Source organism: Myotis nattereri, assembly GCF_964212035.1.
Source record: "Myotis nattereri genome assembly, chromosome: X".
Taxonomy (NCBI): domain Eukaryota; kingdom Metazoa; phylum Chordata; class Mammalia; order Chiroptera; family Vespertilionidae; genus Myotis; species Myotis nattereri.
The window spans coordinates 24,436,637-24,458,877 of NC_138078.1; the positions used below are offsets into that span (position 1 = coordinate 24,436,637).

General features: G+C 40.8%; 2 protein-coding genes across 3 annotated transcripts in view; one reads left to right on the forward strand and one right to left on the reverse strand.

Moving 5' to 3' along the window:
• Positions 1 to 22,241, reverse strand: part of DMD (dystrophin) — a 2,781,977-nt gene that overhangs the window by 1,975,286 nt on the left and 784,450 nt on the right. The gene's annotated exons all lie outside the window — the stretch shown is intronic.
• On the forward strand, positions 154 to 2,013 carry LOC308510935 (E3 ubiquitin-protein ligase TRIM41-like; the record flags this gene model as incomplete). The annotated part of the gene is made up of 1 exon (XM_081080993.1): positions 154 to 2,013. The coding sequence occupies one exon, from the start codon at positions 154 to 156 to the stop codon at positions 2,011 to 2,013; it is 1,860 nt and encodes a 619-aa protein (XP_080937119.1).

The following is a 22,241-nucleotide window of genomic DNA, read 5'->3' on the forward strand; positions in this document are numbered from 1 at the left end:
GTGTGGAGAGTGGGTTGACGGAAGGACATTTCTCTACCTGCGCCTGAGGCAAGGTGTGAAGAGGCAGGACTGGGGGTGGGGCGGGTCGTCAGGGCGTCTGAGAGGGAAAACCCTCGGCCCCCCACCTTTTACACCGGCTGAGTGGACACTAAGATGGCTGCCAGTTCCAAGGCACCCGACCCTGTGCAGACCCTGCAGGAGGAGGCGGTGTGCGCCATCTGCCTCGATTACTTCACGGACCCCGTGTCCATCGGCTGCGGGCACAACTTCTGCCGAATGTGTGTGACCCAGCTGTGGGGAGGGGAAGATGAGGAAGGCCGGGTCGAGTTAGACCAGGAGGAGGAGCAGGAGGAGGAAAATGGAGGAGAAGAGGAGGAAATGGAGGCCGCGGGGGCCGGTGCGGGCCGGGACACCCCCATGAGGGATGAAGACTATGAGGGCGACTTGGAGGAAGAGGTTGAGGAGGAGGAGGAAGGAGTGTTCGGGACCGGGAACATGGGCGGGCCCGACTGGGACAACATGGATGTGAGGGAGGAGGAGGAGGACGATGACGACGAACATGGCCACGATGACGACGACCTGGGGGTTCAGGCTGAGGAGGCCGAAATAGAAGTGCTGGAGGAGGATGAGGAAGAGGAGCTGGGCCTGCTTCCAGACCCTCGGCAGCGCTTCACGTGCCCCCAGTGCCGGAAGAGCTTTCCCAGCAGGAACTTCCACCCCAACCTGCAGCTGGCCAACATGGTGGAGGTGATTCGGAAGATGCACCCAGCACCAGGTTGGGGAAGCCATGGGAATGAGCAGAGCATTTGTCCCCAACACCAAGAGCCCCTGAAGCTCTTTTGTGAGGTGGACGGAGAGGCCATCTGTGGGCTGTGCCGAGAATCCAGGAGCCACAAGCAGCACAGCGTGGTGCCATTGGAGGAGGTGGTGCAGGAGTACAAGGCCAAACTGCAGGGGCATGTGGAACCTCTAAGGAAGCACCTGGAGGCTGTGCAGAAGATGAAAGCCAAGGAGGAAAGGCGGGTGACAGAGATGAAGAACCAGATGAATTCAGAGCTGGCAGCTGTGGCCAGAGAGTTTGGACAGCTGGCAAAGTTTCTGACTGAAGAGGAGGCAAGGGTGGAGCAGCGTCTTCGAGAGATGCACGAAGCCCAGCTGCGCCAGGTGGAAGCAATAGCCAGTCTTCTGGCTGAGCGGGCCGCCCAGTTGAGCCGCCTGCTGAACAAGGCCCAGAAACAGAGCCAGCAGGGGGCCCTGCCGCTGCTCCAGGACATCAAAGAGACTTTCAATAGGTGTGAAGAGATACCGCGGGAGCCCCTAGAGATCCGGTCCCCTGACCCATGTCAACCCCACAGCCATGACTTCCTGGCAGACAACATCATGAGGAAAATGAACCGGATGTTCTGTCAGGCTGTTCGAGTGGACCTGACACTGGACCCCAGCACGGCTCACCCGGCCCTGATGCTGTCTCCTGATCGCCGGCAGGTCCACCTGGCAGAACAGTGGCAGGAGGTTGCTGACTATTCCAAGTGTTTCTCCGCCGACTACTGCGTGCTGGCGGCCCAGGGCTTCTGCTTTGGCTCGCACTACTGGGAGGTAGAGGTGGCTGGGAAGTGGGGCTGGGCCGTGGGTGCTGCCCGAAAATTATCTCATCATGAGGAGTTGGGCTCTGGGGATTCCTCTGTGGGCACCGGGGATGCCAGTTCCTCCTCTGGCCATCACCGCCGCCTCCACCTACCCCAGCAGCCCCTGCCCCAGAGGGAAGTGTGGTGTGTGGGCACCAGTGGCAATGGTTACCAGGCACAGAGTTCGAGGGAGCAGATGCTGCTGTGCCCATATGAGAAACCACGGCGCTTTGGTGTGTACCTGGACTATGAGGCTGGGCGCCTGGACATCTACAATGCAGACACTCTGGCCCATGTGCACACCTTTTCAGCTGCCTTTCTGGGTGAGCGTGTCTTCCCTTTCTTCCGGGTGTTCTCCAAGGGTACCCAAATCAAGCTGTGCCTTTGATCAGCTTACCACCTGCTGGGGCCCCTCTGGTCAGCACTGGCGGGGCGAGTGGTGGTGGAGGGTGGTCCAAGTTTTGGGGCTAAAAGGCTCCCAAAATTTTCTGCATTGCTTCCTGCTCTTCCTTGACCCCAATTTTCCCGGTAGGAGCTTAAGGAACCTTTCTGGCCTCCAGCTCTGCCTCATCTGCATGGGTCCCTGATAAGAGCTGCCTAGTCTTCCCTTCCTGTCCACCCAGGGACTGAGTTTAAGTAGGGGAGGGAATATTTAACTTTATTAACTTCCCTTTACCCATCCCTGCTTTTCAACCTTCATACCAGTCCTCAGGCTGGAGGATTTGGGCAGGACTCACGACTCTCCCCACTCCAATTCCATTTTCTGATGGAAGTTATAACTATGGAATTTGGAGGATTTTTGAGGGGAGGCAGGCTGGGCAAAAGGGAGAGCTGGATAATAACATCTCCTCTAGGGAAGGAAGGATTCCAAACTTTCTTCTATCCCAATTTCTACCTCCACAGACTGGCCAGAATTTAGTTTCAGTGAGATCCAGAGTGGTTGACATGATTGAAACCACATACCATTATATCCCCCCCAGTAAATTATTTTCTCACCCCTTTCCCCAGCAAACCACACCCTACCCTTTTCACTGCCAGACTCTTTTCCCCTTTTTTCACTGGAGTTTCATGTTTCCATCCTCTCATGTCTTCAGTTTCATTTGGTGAGCTCTGATGGGGAGCAGGGTTTAGGTCCCTAGGAGAGCCTTGGGTATAATCCAGTAATGGCGAACCTATGGCACGCGTGTCAGAGGTGACACGCAAACTATTTTTTTTTGGTTGATTTTTCTTTTTCTTTTTTTTAAAAAAATATATTTTATTGATTTTTCACAGAAGAAGAGAGAGGGATAGAGAGGTAGAAACATCGATGAGAGAGAAACATCGATCAGCTGCCTCTTGCACACCTCCCACTGGGGATGTGCCCGCAACCAAGGCACATGCCCCTGGCTGGAATTGAACCTGGGACCTTTCAGTCCACAGGCCGATGCTCTATCCACTGAGCCAAACCGGTCAGGGTGGTTGATTTTTCTTTCTTAAATGGCATTTAAATATATAAAATAAATATCAAAAATATAAGTCTTTGTTTTACTATGGTTGCAAATATCAAAAAATTCCTATATGTGACACGGCACCAGAGTTAAGTTAGGGTTTTTCAAAATGCTTACACGCTGAGCTCAAAAGGTTCGCCATCACTGGTATAATCTATTTTTCTAATTACCCTTTGCCTTGTGTCATTTATCAGCTTTTGCCCTGTGCTTTGATGGCCCAGGTCAATTTATGTTCCTGGGGGAAAGGGAAGTTGGATTGTGGAAATAAAAAAAAAAGTTTTATTTGGAAAAAATAAGAAAATCCAGATGCTAGTACTACAAACCTCTTAAGTCAGAATCTCTGGAATAAGACCCAGGCATAAGTATTTGTAAGAGCTCCAATGTAGCCAAGTTTGAGACATACTCCTGTAAAACTCACACTAATTTTGATTGTCTACTGATTTAAACTTCTTAAAGGAAATGATATACTACTTTGCTGATAATTTTATATGAAATAGAGGTTATAGAATTTATTGGGTTTGGGACCTGGGAAAATCATAATTATATAAGGAATAAAAAATACTTATAAAATAACCTGTGATAGTCCAGGTAACTTGCATATTTTACCTTTAATTTCAGAGTCCTTATCAGTATTCAAAGGAGCATAGAACTTTTAGAAATGCTTCAGTGAAGAACAGTTTATACTGTGTCCCTAATAAATGCAAGTGTTCATTTCCTCTCAGACAAGTCAGTAATAGACAACTATTTTCTGTCAACTGGACTGTATCCACCTATTAATTTCTCACAGCTCATTGGGCATCATTAGGAATGTAACAGGTTTTAGCTACTACCTATTCCAGTTTTTGTAGAATTAATAAATTACATGAGACTTTAAAAAATTATTAAGGCTGTTTTATATTTTGAATTGTACTTGGCTATTTAAAAAACAGGTAGGCAGAATTGTATTTTTGGTCTGTACTCAGTCAACCCAATTTCTATTATATTTAAAACTAGAACATTTTTCTATATGTAGAATATAGCTACTGTGCAAGCCACAAATCAAATAATAATATACTTCTTAAAAGGTTCAATTTTTTAAATTCTTTATTAGTTAAGGTATTACAAATGTAAAAGTTTCAATTTTTGATACTTACAAAAATAAATGATAGAAATAAAGTTTGAAATGATTGGTTAAGAAATGTACCACACTTAAGAGGATATAACCTCTGGCAAAATCTGAAAATACTGATGTTAAAAATATTCAATAAAAAGCCAATGGTTATTAAAGAGCAGAGAAAGCATAGTTGCCATGTGTCTAGCACAGAGGTGTCAGGTTATGGGTGATTTCATATTTTTCATACTGTATAAAATGAATGTATATATTTATGATCACAAATGGAAATAGGCAGTTCACTTACAGGTATCTGTGTTGGAAAAACCTTTGCTACTTCATTAATATTTATCTCCCTCTGTTTAAATTGTGTACTAACCAAATAAACTTCCAGTTATAACTTAGCTTCCTGATTAGATGTATGTGTGTGTGCATGTATTGGGGGTGGTTATCTATTGATATGCAGTACAGAAATTTGAACTAGTAGGCAGTCAGTCATGTTTTTCATTGTCCATCACCACATTGACACTTGGGTGATACATCCATAAATCTCTGGGATGTTTGATTAGCATGAATCAGTCTGTGGTCATCCCTGGAATGCATAGTGGCAAAGCCAAGAAGTTTAGTAGGGAATACGATGATCCACCTGAGGTTTTGTCAATTTGTCTCCTGAAGATTGTGAAGGCTAAATTTTCTATTACTTTTGGAGATTCTGAAGCATATATACATAGTAAGGGTCCTGAGAAGGTCCAGAAAAGTTGGTTCATTTTAGTGATCACAGCATTTCACATAAATTTTTTTTTCTTTTCTCTTTTTTTTTTATTGCTTAAAGTATTACAAAGGGTATTACATATGTGTCCTTTTTTCCCCCCGCCCTTGACAGTCCCCTAGCCTCCCCTATCCCCCAGTGTCTTATGTCCATTGGTTATGCTTATATGCATGCATACAAGTCCTTTGGTTGATCTCTTACCCCCCTCCCTCCTGCCCCCCAACCCTCCCAGGCCTTCCCGCTGCAGTTTGACTGTCTGTTTGAGGCAGCTCTGCCTCTGTATCTATTATTGTTCAAAAGTTTATAATGGTCTCTATTATCCATGAATGAGTGAGATCATGTGGTATTTTTCCTTCATTGACTGGCTTATTTCACTTAGCATAATGCTCTCATAAAATTTTGATACTTCAAAAGAGCTGGCTTTATGGGCATGTGACCTGTGTTGTCACATAGGGCCCTGTATTCAGAAGAGCATTGCTCTTGGTTCAGTGCAATTCTGTTGCCATCCTGAAATTTTTAATAATTATATATCTGAATTTATGTTTTATATGTGAAGTTGCATGGGGCAATGGAGCATGCACTTGAGGAGAGAAGATGAATGTGATATATGCATCCACCATTCCTTGCTGCTCCATTCATAGTTGTCTTTTGCAATATCCCATGAGAACAAAATTCTTGTAGAACCACAATGCATGAGACTCCATGCTAGTATAGGATAAGTATATAATAAGCAGGGGCATAGACAGCCATGAAAGGCCAAGGTTCCCCACGTGCATCAAAGCTTACTCTGAATGCAGAAAGAAGGCAATAGCATTCTTAGAAACACTAATGGCCAAAAATCCCTACCATATCCTTTCTTGTGTTCCTTACTTGCACTAGGCAACCACTTATACAGAAAATGATGACATAGAGGGAAAGGAAAAAATTGGGCAACCCAACTTTAATTTCCTTTTCTTGCTTTTTGTCCTCCCTTACTCATCAGTTAGCTAAAAGTAGAGAGTGCCAATAAAATATGCACATATGAAAAAAGTGAAATAAAAACAGTTGAGTTAGTTTTGTGCAGCATTTCCCTTTTTCTTGTAAGAGCAAAATATATAAGCATGAATGAGGTATGAAATTGTATAATTTCAGTGATTCTGCATAGGAGTTTATTACACACTAGAGGCCCAGTGCATGAATTCGTGCACTGGTAGGGTACGGCTGGCCGGCCCCAATGGGGGCCAATGGGGGCTGGGCCGGCAGGGGGGAGGGGGCACAGGAGGTTGGCCGGCAGGCCCTGCCCCTGATTGGGGGGGGGGCGGCTGGGGGTAGGGTTGGCTGGGGGGAGGGGCCGTGGGTGGTTGGTGGGGGCTGATCAGGGCCCTGATCAGGCTGGTTGGCTGCCACAGTGCATCATAGCGACCAGTCGTTCTGGTTCCATCGTTCCAGTCACTTGGCTTTTATATATATATAGATTAAACTAGAGGCCCGATGCACAAAATTCATGCAAGAGTAGGGTTTCGCAGCCGGGGTCAGCTGCCTCCCTCCCCTCCCTCGCAGCCACAGCAGCTGCCTCAATCCCGTGGCTGCAGGCCTGGCTTCATCCCGGAAGGATGTCTGTAAGGACTTCTGGTCTAATTAGCATATTATGCTTTTATTATTATAGATTCTTCTACTCAAATCTAAAAATGGCATTGAACAATAATGATGAACAGTAAAGTTTTACTAAATGTTTAAATTTGTTTTAGCTTAGAACAACATTAAATAACAAATTAAAAAACAAACAAACACCACTATAACAAGTCCAGAGAGAAACCAAGAAAGGACAAAGCTTCATATTAAAGGATGAAATTGGATTCAGTAAGAGCAGTATAATAGTATATTCTATTTTATATTTATAAGTGAGATGTAATTTGGAGGTAATTGCTGGTTTCTCACTCAACTTCAAAGACAGGAAAGTCTTAGCTAGTCTTGCTCATGGATGACTCCTTATGAGTGTTGTTTTTGCTAAGGAGACCACAAAGTTCACTTTATTAGATAGTCCCTTGAGCTGTAAAGGAGGCTAGATAGAAGCTATGGTAGATAATATCAGCCAGAGTAATATCTGACCTTTTCGGTGTCCCATTCACATTGCTATTCTCTTCTTCAAATAAAACTTCTTCACTATTACCTGCTTTGTATTTCTTGATCTGATTTCTATCAATTTTGCTATAAATGGACCCATATTTGATGGAACATGTAGACACCATGTGATTTGCACAAGGTTGCTTAGCTAGTAAATAGAAGATCCAAGGCTAGAACCCATATCTCCAACTATCCCTTTCACTTGAAAAGAGTTGTACTGAACTTTTATTGACTATTAAATCATTTATGTAAATATTATTTGGGGCAACATATGTGTTTTATGTTGTACTTTTTCACTTTATTTTATTTTTATTTTTAAAAGATTTTTTATTAATTTTTAGAGAGAGGAAGGGACAGGGAGAAAGAGAGAGAAATATCAATGTGAGAGCAGAACATATCAGCTGCCTCCCACATACCCTCTACCATGAATTGAGCCAACAACCTGAGCATGTGCCCGGACTGGGAATCAAACCCAGAAACCTTTTGATGCACAGGATGATGCCCAACCAACTGAGCTACACCCACCAGGGCTGCACTTTTTTCACTTTAATTACTGAGATATAAACCTCTATCTGGCCCAATACATTTAGTTTCCACAAAATTTTTTTTTTCATATATAGTTTTTCAGACTTTGAAATAGTACTTCCTTGGCAATTCTATTAACCATTTAACAAGAAATTAGAAAAACAAACCCACTATCTGCTTAATCACCTCTTCAAAAGTTTTTTCACTTAGAAATGTATTTCCATCTCAGAAATGATTAGTGGATGGTCAAATTACAACAGGAGGAAGAATTATGAAAGAGTTTGAAGTGGAAGAAAACTGCTCACAAATAGAACAGTATTTTGAACAAGGGAGAAACTGGTCTGGCCATGATGTACATTACCAGTTTCAATCATCATACTTTGGGCTCTAAGGGCTGGTCTTACTTAACCTGCTGAATGCTTGAGCTTTACTGTACAGAGTTTTGCTGGGAGTTTTGCTGGAGTTATGTTGCTAAAAATAGGTATATTATCCTGATGGTGGAAGGTGTGCAGCCAATTCAATGGCATTAAAGCAAGATCAAGCTAGCCTCTCTTTTCGATGTCATTATTATTATTGGGCTGAGAGTGTTTTTGGACTGCAGAGAGATGGCCTCGCTCAGGGTCTTTAGATTCTTCAGCGTGATAGAACCAGTCAGAACCCCAGCTCATCCCTCACTCTCAGAGTTTGGGACATAGGAGAGAAATCCTGCAGGATGATGCCAGGAATAGCACCGTGTTTCTTCATAGACCTATCCATCTTTGATATGTATAATATTTGGAGAAAAGGCTATGATGTTTGGAACTTATTTTTAAAATGTATAAATTACTAATAGAAGGTCTAAGAAGTGAGGGGCAACTGGGTATAGCCTTCCTTGCAAGTTTTGTCAGGTCTAAGTATTTTTGCTGTATCAAGATGAGACAATCTAGTCCTGCTAACAGGGTTGTCATATAAGTCTTTGAAAACTCATTTATCCCTCACATACTAGTGAAATGCTTAACATCTGCTGGGGATAGAGACACCAATGGGGAACACTCATTCTGGTAAATCCCCACACCTGGAAGGGAAAGGAGGTTAATGCTCAGGAGCGACCCGGGTCCATGGGAGATAGGCCTGTGGATAAAGATCCCCTTCTCCTGGGTCCCATGTGGGCCATTTGGGGTGGATCTTCTGCAGACCCTCAGGTGGGCACCTGGGGCAGTTGGGCTGCCTTTGCTAAAAGGAAGAACTTTCTACAGTGAACCACACAAGCTGTTGCCTCACCTTGGGATCTGTACTTGGAGGGGGCTGAAGCTAAGACCACACATCTGCAGCTGTTCAGAAAAGCTGGAACAGGGAAAACACATAACTGAAATGTAAGCACCATCAAAGGACACTAACAGACACAAAGCAGGAACAGCTTGTCCCAAAAACATCTGAGTAAACTGCCACTACCTCCCGATGCAAACTTGAACAACCAAAATTATCCCCTTAATGACTGATCCAACTGTTCAAGGGCAGAATTCTCTGACTTACACAGACCTGGACTTCATAGATCAAAGTTCTTTGGACTGACCTTATCTTACCATGGCCCAAAGGAGGTACTGTTAATGTGAAAAACAGCCTTGCTGGCAGCTAGACTGTGCTGTTCCCAACCAAACATAAATAGCATTCATGAGAAATAATGTCCAGAGAAGGCCACCCTATGTCTGGAACTAGGCAGAGAAAAGACCAGGTCTCAAAAAAGAAAATCATTAAACAGTCCATCCCCTCTCTTGACTAAGGAAACTTAGTTTAGTTCCTCTACCAATGACAATTCTAGCCCCTTCTTAACCCTTCCACCTCTTTTAAAAAATATATATTTTTATTGATTTCAGAGAGGAAGGGAGAGGGAGAGAGGGACAGAAACATCAATGATGAGAAAGAATCATCTATCAGCTACTTCCTGCACCTTGCCCCCGCCCCCTACTGGGGATTGAGCTCACAACCCAGGCATGTGCCCTGACTGGGAATCGAACTGTGGCCTCCTGGTTCATAGGTTAATGTTCAACCACTGGGCAACGCAGGCCAGGCAGCCTCCCATCTCTTAAAAAAATTAAAATACCTAATACAATATTGCCTCTGCCTGTTGCAACATGCAATTCAGAATTTACTTCTGCTTCCAAAAATCCTCTTTAGAATCCCTCAACAACTGCCTAAATCCTGTAATAACCACACCCATCCTCACTCTCTTTTACTGAAATGCCCCATGGCTCTCACAGAGTGAATTCTTACTTGATGCAGCAAGCTAAATGAAGCTATGAGGTTTCTTTGTTTTGGGTGTATGAGTGTGTGTGTGTGTGTGTGGGGGGGGTGACTAATAGGTATATCCTGGTAATCTTTGGTTAGTAGACATTGACACTGGCCTCTGCTTGCTGCCAACTCATAAGCACCTTTCCTAAGGAAAAGAAAATTAGCCTTATCATTTCCAAAGGTCTGTGATTTTTCTTCTCTCTCCTCTTTCTCCAACATAAGTCTGTCATTGTCTTTGTTACATGGAAATGATCTATTATTGGTTTCTCTTGTATACACATAAAATAATTGGCTACTAACTATATATTTTTCTTAGTCAGTCTTTTATACTGTGGTAGATGTTTACTGAGAATTTGGCAGTAACAGCCAAGAGTCTACATTAGGCATCATATAGTTGATACATTAACTTCAACATTATATATCTCTCTATTTATAAACATTCTTCCAGTATTTCTCCTTAGACTCCAGATTCGCAACAAGGTGTTTAACTCTTTTCCTTCTTCCCTACTCTGCAGCACATCAGAAAAAAAGAAGGAAAAAAAAAAAACCAAAACACCAAACTACAAAACGTCACAAAATCCCCCCAAAGGAATATGATGCGATAAGACACTATTAAAGGTTGGATGTTTCAAAATCTGGAACACTGACAACACCAAATGCTGGTGAGGACATGGAGCAACAGGAACTCTATTCATTGCTGGTGGAAATGCAAAATGGTACAGCTGCTTCAGGAAGATGGTTGGAGGCTTCTTACACAATGAAACATTCTCTTACTATGTGACCCAGCAGCCATGCTCCTTGGTATTTACCCAAAGGAGTTGAACATTTATGGCTACACAAAAACCTACACAGAGATGTTTATAGTACCTTTATTTATAATTGCCAACTTTTGGAAGCAACCAAGGTGTCCTTCAGTAAGTGAAAGGATAAAGTCAGGTACTTCCAGACAATGGAACATTATTCAGCGCTAAAAATAAAGGAGCTATCAAGCCATGTAACAACATGGAGGAAGCTTAAATGCATATAAGTAACAAACAAACCTGAAAAAAGCTGCATACTATCTGATTCTAACTATATGACACTCTGGCAAAACTATAAGGCAAAACTATAGTAAAAATGTCAGAATTTGGGGTGTGGGAGGTGGAAGGATAAATAGGCACAGCACAGAGAATTTGGGGGACAGTGAAAACACTCTGTATGATACTATAATGATAGATACACTTCATTATACATTTATCCAAACCTGCTGACTATATAATAACAAGAATGAACCCTAATGTAGACTATGGACTTTCAGTAATTATGACGTGTCAATGTAGGTTCATCAATTATAAGAAGTGTACCACTCTGGTGGGAGATGTTAAAAAAGGAGAGTTTATGCATGTGTAGTGGCAGGAGATATATGGGAACTCTCTGTACCTTCCCCTTAATTTTGCTGTGAAACTAAAACTGTTCTAAAAAACAAAGTCTTTACCATTTTAAAAATAAGATGGTTAAAAATTAATCAATACCCCAAACCAAAACCAAAAACCAAAAAATTCTTCCAAAAGAAATAAGATAAGACAATATTAAAGTGTGAGTATTCCCAAAGAACTTGCCCTCTTTCTGACTTGCCCTCTTTCTGTCCACTTAATGTGCACGCTGTTTATACTTTAAATTTTTACAATGACTCTTTGACAAAACACAAGAGATTTAATTATAGTTAGAGAACAAAGAAAAGCAACTTGATATAAAATTAATAATAGGGTTTATAGAATTGGACGAAGAAAGTCAATAGAAGTGAAGAAACATGTAAGGCCATCAAAATCTCTATTTACCGTGTGTAGAATTTAAAGATACTGTTGAAAGAAACTAAAGATTTATGTAAACATTTAAAATGAGAAAGTAATTGATTGAAGTATGTGGAGTATGATGAAAATGAGTTAATTTTTTCATCTCTCATAGGAGAAAGACCATAGATAATGAAAAAGAGATAAAATCAAAGGTTAGTGATATGAAAATATTATCAAAGATTTGAAAAAGGTAAGCATTAAAAAAATAAAATAACTCAAAGTATCTGCCTCTGAGGAGTGACAAGTAGAGGACACAGTATCTTATATAATAAAAGACTAATATGCAAATTGTCCCCTGGGGAGTTTGACTGACCCTAAGCGACCACTCGCTATGACGTGTGGTGACCATCAGGGTGAAGCGCGGAAATGAAGGAAGGCCCTGGCTGGCAGCCTGCACCTGGGAAAAGGAAGGCCCTGGACAGCCCTGATCACTGGCCAGGCCTAGGGACCCTATCCGTGCACAAATTTCGTGCACTAGGCCTCTAGTATTTAAATAAAAGAATTTATGAAGTGGATGCTGCATCCCAAAGGAACTGCCCTGTCATCTTACTCTCAAAACTTTGGAATATTATAACTGGGCAAAATAACCTTTGGACTGAGCTTAAAGCAACATTGTATCCCAAACAACTCTTTGCAAAGCTAACAGGAAAGCAGACATTCTGACTACTGGACTGAAAATTAAAGACATTCTTTAGAATTAGCATCACTGTTAGCTTATGTGCAACCATAGAAATTCCTTCCTTCTATTCATGTGATTGTTCCCCTTCCCTTTCTCATAAATACTTCTGCCTTCACCTCCTATTCAGAACACTATTTGGGTTTCTGCCTGAATCAGTGCTTCCCAAATAGCTATTATTTTGGACCTCAAATAAACCCTTGTTGCCTTTGACTTTGGCCTTTTATTTTTAGGTGAACATATCTGGAGATAATAATGAATTAAAGTTAAAAACATTGCTTCAAACAATTTTACACTTATTAATACTCATCCTGATAAACAAAAATGGGAAAATTAAAATTATATATAAATCCACTTCCCAGAGATAATAAAGATTTGTATTTTGATATATACTCATATAAGTGAGATTATACTATAACATTATACATATGCATACTGCATATTATGGTCTGTTTTTTTGCTTATATGTTTGGAATACTTTTAATATCAATGAAATTGCTTCTAAAACTTTATTTTAAATTTACCTTCTTTACAGATGTGCCATAATTTTTTTTTTAAAAAGTCTCCCGATGGTCACTGTGTGGCTTTCATTTTCATTATAAATATAACAAACAAATATTTGCATTATTCAATCTTTGCACATAGACTTAAGTATTCCTTTGGAGGATTCTCTAGAAATGCAATTGCTCAGTCAAGTGGATGCACACTATTCAGGATTCTGATGGATGTTACAAAAATGCTCCCCTGAAATATACCAATTCAATCTCTTGTCAGTGAACAAGATTAAAAAAAGACAAGTTATTTTTATTTTCATTTATTTGGGTATAAGGTTGAACATTTTCTCACATGCCTCTGGATTTTTATATCAATTCTTTTCCCTATATATATATTTAAAATAGGCAGTACATTTCCTTTCCTTAATTGATTTGTAAGATTCAATTTCAGTTTCTTGGGGGATTTTTATGTACAGATTTTTTTAAAAAATCTATGTGTAAAACAAAAATCTCTGTATTTTCCATTTACTTGTTTATTTTGCTGTTACTTCTAGAGGAGCATTTTCCATCATCCCATTGTAGAAATATTTATTTACTGTTCCTCTGTTCTTTGGGATTCTTAAGGTTATTATATTTGAATATTTTATCTAGCTGAAAATTAATCTACTGCATTAGATAAAGCAGAATTCTGATTTTTTATAAGATTACCACAACCACTTCTTTGATAATATATCTTTACCCACTGATTTGAGATATCTTTTTATTATATACTAGGGGCCCGGTGCACGAAATTCGTGCACTGGGTGTGTGTGTGGGGGGAGAGTGTCCCTCAGCCCAGCCTGCCCCCTCTCACATACTGGGAGCCCTCAGGCGTTGACCCCCATCACCCTCCAATCGCCTGATCGGCCCCTTGCCCAGGCCTGATGCCTCCGCCAGAGGTGTCAGGCTTGGACAGGGGACCCCCATCTCCCCCCGATCACTGGCTCTGGCCCCCGCCCAGGCCTGAGGCCTCTGGCCCAGGAATCATGCCTGGGCAGGGGACCCCCATCTCCCTCTGATCGCTTGCTCCACCCCCCGCCCAGGCCTGACGCCTCTGACCCAGGCTTCAGGCCTGGGCAAGGGGACCATCATATCCCCCCAATCCCTGGCTCTGCCCCCCACCCACGCCTGATGCCTCGGCCAGAGGAGTTGACCCTCATCACCCTCCGATCACCAATCACCGGATCGGCCCCTTGACCAGGCCTGAGGCCTCCGGCAGAGGTGTCAGGCCTGGGCAGGGGACCCCCAGCTCCCCGCGGTTGCAGGCTCCGCCCCTGCCCAGGCCTGACACCTCTGGCCTAGGCGTCTGGCCCGGGCAGCGGGGACCTGCAGTGGCAGCGGGGGGCGCCGCGATCGTGGGCTTCGCTTTAGGCCCAGGCAAGGGACCCCTAGCTCCTGGGACTGCCAGCTTCGACCGTGCCCAGCTCCCATCGCTGGCTCCACCCCTACTTCCTGCTATCACTGGCCAGGGCGGCAAAGGCGCCTGATTCTCCGATCATGGCCGGGGGGCAGGGCAAAGGCGGCCCCAGGGTCGCCTTTGCCCTGCCCCCCAGCTCTTAGCTCCCCCCTGGGTTTCCGATCACTGTCAGTGGCAGGGGGCTTCTTCCTGCTTTCCCTTTCGCCTCCCTGCATTGTGCCTACATATGCAAATTAGCCGCCATCTTGTTGGCAGTTAACTGCCAATCTTAGTTGGCAGTTAACTGCCAATCTTAGTTGGCAGTTAACTGCCAATCTTAGTTGGCAGTTAACTGCCAATCTTAGTTGGCAGTTAATTTGCATATAGCCCTGATTAGCCAATGAAAACAGTATCGCCGTATGCCAATTACCATTTTTCTCTTTTATTAGTGTAGATACTTGAATATAGTATTTTGGGACTGTCTCAGTGTATTATGCTATTTGTATGTTCTTTTAGTGGGATTTTCATTTTACATATTAACATTGAGAAGGGCAAATGATGTTTTGCATTTACGTTTTTTGACATTTTCCAATGAAGTCTCATCTATCTTGCTGTCAGATGAACTTAACAGTAATTGATGTCACATCCAAAACTCTACTACCTCCTTTCTCAATTTAATTTTGGTGTTTTTCTATTATATTTTAAGTTAATTTGGGGAGAAATTATATGTCCAAAATATTATTAGTCTCATTAATATTGCATATATCTGTCCATGTATTCAAATATCCTTTTATGTTTTTCAGTAAAGTTTTATATATCTTCAAGTATCATGCTAAATACATTCATAATAATTTTACCTTTTGAAATTCTACTGTGGAAAATGAGAGTTTTGATTTCTAATAGATCATCTAAATAGTTACTAGCATGCAGGTAAGCTAGCATTTAATTAATATCTAATAACTTCTAGGTTTTTTTCTTAAATAGTTATATGACTATTTAGTTGTCAGTGTTGATTCATGTAGGTCCAAGTGGGCAATAACACCCAATATGAATAACTTGATTTTCCCCCACTACTTATACTTCTCATTTCTTTTATTTGGCATAGTTCATTGGCTAGAATATCAAGAATAATACTAAGAAGGAGCACTTAATAGTTGTGTTTCTGGTTTTAATGAAGATACTACCAATATTTCAACATTGATTATGGAGTTTTCTATTGTTTTAATAGAAATTATTTGTCATGTTGTCTCTTAGGGTTATTTACTTTATTTTATAGGATATTAACATTTATATCAATTGTCCTCTATTCTTACATTGTTAATTTTTTGTTTCTATTCTTTTTTTTTTTTTAAATATACTCTATTGATTTTTTACAGAGAGGAAGGGAGAGAGATAGAGAGTTAGAAACATCGATGAGAGAGAAACATCGATCAGCTGCCTCCTGCACATCCCCCACTGGGGAGGTGCCCGCAACCCAGGTACATGCCCTTGACCGGAATCGAACCTGGGACCCCTCAGTCCGCAGGCCGACGCTCTATCCGCTGAGCCAAACTGGCTTTGGCTGTTTCTATTCTTAAATCAGGGACTGATTATAAATCTTTTCATAATTTGTAGAAAATATTATATATTTTTCTTCTGAGTTTTATGTACAATTAATACCATTGTAAATATCCCAGTTACTAATTAACAGGAAGGAAGCAAAGGCAAGGCCAAATAGATACATGCCCAGTAAAGTCTTGGTGACACAGGGAAGGTATGTGCTCGCCATTCGCACCTGGGAACAGGTCATTGGCCAGAGTAGGCATAGCCAGTGCAAGCTCTGGAAGATGTCAGATATTGAAACTCCTAAACAAAGGAATTCCTCCCTTTCCCTCTTGGTACTCTTGCTCTCTTGGGACTCTTGCTGCACTGGACCCAACTCCACATGGAATGGAAACTCTGAACACTGCCTTTGCTTTGATATCTAGTGAGTCCCCAGCTGCACCTTTTCCAGGACTGGATGAAGGGAAATGGGACTTTGCAAACCAAGAGATGTCATTTCACACAAATAAAGCTTTCTACCACATCTCATTTTCCCCTGGGACCCTCCAGAAGTGCTTATTCCAGCGGTACCCTAAGACCCACACTCCCACTAGCAATGGAGAAAAGCCATCCATGCATTTCAACTATAACACAATGAAGGATATAAATAGATTCTCTTAAATTACACAATCTATTTCCTGAGCTAAATCCAATTTAAGAATGGTAGTTTCGTCTTTGGTGTTATTTACTTTACTTTATAGGAGACTAACATTTATATGCCTGACATTGGTGTATAGTTTTCAATCTCTGTGCTATTTTTTTCAAATTTCACAATCAAGGCAATGAAAACTTTAGAATATGCATATAGATGTTTAAAAACTATTGTGGTTTGGAACTTTTTAAACCAATGATAATTCATACTTGGATATTTGAAACCATGTGTCTTAAAATATTTTTGAAGATATTTCTACTACTGCTTTTTTATTTCTGATAAATTCAAATGTTTAGGTTATTATTTTCCCTTTTATCTCAAACATAAAAGCATTTAAGGCTATACATTTTTCTTTGGTTAGAGCTTTGTTCTTATCCCAGAAGTTTTAATGTGTGGTTTTCTTATTTCCTTAATTTCTAAATAGCCCACTTTTAATTTAATTTAATTTAATTTAATTAGTTAATCCTCACTCAAGGATATTCTCTTTCCACTGAGTTTTAGAGAGAGTGGGAGGGAGGGAGGGTGGGATGGAGCAGGGGAGAGAGAGAAACATTGATGTGAGAGAGACACATCCATTGGTTGCCTCCCACACACACCCAGACTGGGGCCAGAGATCGAATCAGCAACCCAAATACATGCCCTTGACTGAGAATCGAACCTGAGACACTCTAGTGCAGTGGTTCTCAACCTTCTGGCCCTTTAAATACAGTTCCTCATGTTGTGACCCAACCATAAAATTATTTTCCTTGCTACTTCATAACTGTAATGTTGCTACTGTTATGAATCGTAATGTAAATATCTGATATGCAGGATGGTCTTAGGAGACCCCTGTGAAAGGGTCGTTCGACTGCCAAAGGGGTCGCGACCCACAGGTTGAGAACCACTGCTCTATTGAGTGGACTGGTGCTCTAACCACTGAACGGCTGGCCAGGCCTAAATAGCACACTTTTAAAAGTAACTTTTAAAATAACACTACTTCTTCTTTTTGTTATAAAGTCAATGTATGTTTACCGTATAAATTGAATGTCACTTTCCTATATTATCTAAGGATTATGCCATATGATCTAGTAATTCACTTTTCCTATTTTTTAAATGACTTGCTGACTTTATTATAATTAATTCTTCTGGGCATTTTGAAATTGCCATATTAAATTTTTCAATCCTGTTCAGTGATCTGTTATTACAAACTCATACTTACGAAGTGCCCACTTTATTTACATTGTTGTGGTGTTTGTTTTTTTTTTAATCTTTGTTTGTTTTTGCTTATTCTTCTATCTAAATATTCTTTGAATTTACTGGGGTTTGTTAGAAAATGGCATGTTGTTTGCAAATTCACTGGTTTTGCAACCTTTACAAAGGTTACAACCTTCACTGCACATTACAAATACTTGGGAAACTTAAAAAAAATTCCAATGACCGGGTTTCCTCGCAATCCAATTAAATCAGAATCTTCTGAGGAGGTACCCAGGCATCTTTAAGTTTTAAAGGCTCTCATGAAATTCCAATTAGCCGCAAAGATAGAAGACCACTGGACTTGTTAGAATATGCAGGAAAGGAAGTTTCTAAGTTTAAAATGTAAGGTTTATAGATTTTGCAAATGTAGCTGCTTTTACAAATTGGTAAACAAGCTAATCCCCAGTATATCTGAAAAACATAATTTTAATTTTGCCTGGAGCTGCGGCTATCAATACATTGTTCAGCATATCCCGCATGCCAGGAAACCATTACACTCACCAATACTTATTAAGAAGGAGAATAATTTTTCAATTGTGAACCTTTAACTGCCTTTTGGAAAATTCATCCAGATTTCCTTGAGCAAATTTTAGAAAGGGTATACATGAGCAATTACAGAACTGGCCTTCAGCCTAACTCAGGAATAAAAAAGCTAACAAGTGAAGTCATATTTTTCTCCTTACTTTTTCCCCATAAAAATAGACATCTCTATTTTACAAGTATCTTCAGGACATCATTTGAAGCCAGTTTCCTTCCTAATAACAGTAACCCAAATTGTACTTAATTTTTCATTGAATCAGAAATTAAACAATAATAAAAAATGAAACTAGTTTGTACCTAGGTTGCCAAAGAATAGTCTAATTAGCCAAAGGTGATCAAATTTAGCATTATTTAACCACCTACCTAAGGGGAAAAAAAAACAACACAAAAAACAGTGCCTAGTAATAATTCAGCCTTGAAGCTGTTCATCAAAGAATAAACGCAATTGTTAATTAGCTTTTCATTGGGGAAAGTTATACATTTTTATGTTATCATAACATTTCAAAATGCCTTGGGAAATGAGAAAATTAAGATAATGTAAACTACTGAAACATTGTAATTTCAACACTAAAACATTTTGCCCAGGCCTCTGCTGCAGGTACTCAGTTAAGGAGGAGGAGCAGAGGAATGTGTAAAGACATGTGGGGAGGGGGAAGGAAAATCAGCCTCTCCAGGAAGTTGTTTTAGACTAAAAACAGATTCCTAAGCTGTTTCGGGTGTATCAGAAGCAAGAAAATGTGCAATGTAATTTGTTTCCCTCAAATTACCAGTTATGAAACTGTATCCTAAACCTGGTTTCACAAAGACACTCAAGTAGTTAGTTATTGTTCTACTCATAGCTCTGTCAGAAATTTTTCTGTTATAGTTGTCACTTTAAGTAAACCATGGAACCCCACTAAAACTGACAGAGAGCGAAATAGTGAGAGAATGTACTGATAATTAATATCCCTCTTGTGCTTGGGAATTGCCAATGGGAAAGGATCTCTCTTCTAATTTAGTTGAGAAGGAGGAAGTAGCTTTCTCACTGAGTGAATCAAATTGCTTAGACAATGTTGGATTAAAGGCTACCATCCTCTCTCTGTTCTCCCGATGCTATACAGGCCCACTAGAGTCTTGGGAAACTCCAGAGAAGGGACTGGACAGTTCACAACTTAACAGCCTATATTTTCTGTCTGCCCTGATAAGTGGGGCTTTAGCAGCATAATCAATTTTATTTAGAAAAATAAAGACAACTGAGATTTCTTTCACCTGGGCATTATAGAAGAGATTTAGCTTGGATCATCCAATTAAGTAAGCATGAAATCTGGAATACAGTAGGTTATTTCTACATGTTCATCCTCTTTTTCTTTCTACCTGCTCAATTATATCTGGGTTACTTCTACTAAATGCAATGACAGAGAACATTTCAGTGGATAAAGAGAGTACTTGGTAATTCCATATCCCTAGATTCAAAGGAAGGCTAAGTAGAATCTTTTATTATGAAGAAGCAAGTGAGGCAAACATATTTAAATAACTTGATCAATGTAAAAACTATAATACATGATAGACAAGGGATGAGAACTTTGGGGCTGTGCTATTTATCACTTTACTATTTTTCCTAAAATGTGTTTGGAACAAAGTTAAGCACAACAATAATATATATGCAACATTTTCCATTTTCAAAAGCCCTTTAACATTACATCATGGATCAAAACAACCTTGGTGACTAGTTAAAATTATCTTAATTTTAGAAGTGACAAAATTAAAATTCAGGAAAATTGCTCAAAATGTCATCATTTTGAAATAAGCTATAAAAAGTCTTACCACATTTAACAAATTAAAAATGTGCCTTTTTATTCCAGCCAGTGCATTACTCAGTGGTTGAGCATTGACCTATGAGCCAGGAGGTCACGGTTTGATATTCCATCAGGGCACATGCCCGGGTTGTGAGCTCAATCCACAGTAGTGGGGGGAGTAGGAGTCAGCCAATCAATGATTCTCTGTCATCATTAATGTTTCTATCTCTCTCTTCCTTTCCCTTCCTCTCTGAACTTAATAAAAATATATTTTTTAAAAATGTGCCTTTTTCATCAAACCATAATTTTCTGTGTATACATTAACAAACTATTTTAAGGAAGGGTTCTGGTTTAAACATCAAATGTTTCTATAGTGCTTTGAAGTAACAAGCTAAATAAAACTAAATGGAACTTAAAATGCATCCATTTATTTCCTTACTGTGGAACATACACATAAAGTATACATGAAATAAAACAATAATTTTGAAGTTGTGATGCCCCATCATTGTTACATTTAAATCCTTAATATAAGCGCACACAGGTGCACGCACGCACACACACACACATGCACATGCACATGCACAATTAGCAGATAGACATATGTTTGAGATTCCTACTGAAAATCTGCTGTACCCATGTTTGCTTCAATATGAGAATTACTGGAAAACAGTGAACTACCCAAGGATCTTTGTTCTTTCCTTAATAATGTATATAAAAATTAGCAAAGCTGTTCCTCTTTGTTTCTGAGGTTTGAACAGGGTTTCATCTGCTATTGTGGAATCACTGTGTCACTGTCTCCCAACTGTCTCTCAAAGACAGTTTTTTTAAACATTTTATTTTATTTTATATTTGTTACAGGTGTACAGCATAGTGGTTAGACAAGAAGCGTTTTTTAAAAAACACTGATGACTACAATTTATTCTTAACAGAGTCAGATGAATTTGTATTATTTTCTACTGATGTCTAGACAGATTTTCCACAAAAGGTCAGCATAACAGCTAATTTGACAGCAAAACCCGCTCTTGTTGAATATGCCTCTGAAAGAAAGGCTTAGCACTGTATGCAACAAGGAGGTCACCTTGTCAAATGGCCCCAAGAGCATCTGCTAGGGGAGATGTGATTGATGGCAGAAGCTATGGCATTGGCTTGCCATGGACTGTCATACAGAAATCAGTCCTTGTGCTTAGAAAGCCAGCCTTCCCACGTTTCCTTAAGGTAAGACTGATCATGCACTTGGTTGTCTTAAGGAATCCCAGGAGTTTGTCAGGGCAACAGGAAGACATTCTAGGTGGGAAAGGAGCCTTTGCAAAGGTAAAAAGGTATAAAATAGGGTGGGTGGCCCATAGGAGGAATTACAGAGTATGAGATGTACAGTCAGGAAGTGTGGAGGCTGAAGCTAGAACTATAAAAATGGGCTAGATTTCAAGAAACCAGTAAAGTTACATTTCATTTTGCAAACAGTGGTGATCATCCATGGGTGTAAGGTACAAGAACAAATATGTAAATCTATACATATAAGAGGCTAAGTGTCCATCCATCCGACTGGTAGCTATAATGCGCACTGACCACCAGGGGGCAGATGCTCAATGCAGGAGCTGCCATGACGTGCACTGGCCATTTAAAAATAAACGGCACCACAGACCTGGTGCCAAGAAACTGACACTTGGCTTCCCCCAAGTGGGACACAGGCCCCACCACCACCCTGGAGCGACACCCCACCAAATCGCAGCCAACACTCCCAAGACCCCATGGCACAGAATGCAGCCCACAGCCCAGCCCAGCCCAGAAACCGTCACTGTGGCTGTGGGCACTGGATAAGGACATCACATAGCCACTCCTGGCTTCCTCTCCCTAGCAACTAGCCTCCTTGCAGTTTCTTCAGCCCAAGAATATGACGTGCTTTATAGCCAGGTGCAAACATTTGACAGTTTAACCAAATGTCTGTGAAGCGGTTTCCCGTGCCTCATCTCATCTGATCCTCACAGTAGTCCTGGAGTAGGTAGATAGGAAACTCGGAAGAATCCTATTTTCTTTTCATTAGCGAGAAAACGGATATTTAGAAAGCTTAGAAACTTGACCTGACTGAAAAGAAGTAAGAAATGGTGGACCATGAAAATGATCTCAGGGTTTCTCACTGTGCAGAATATAGTCAAATA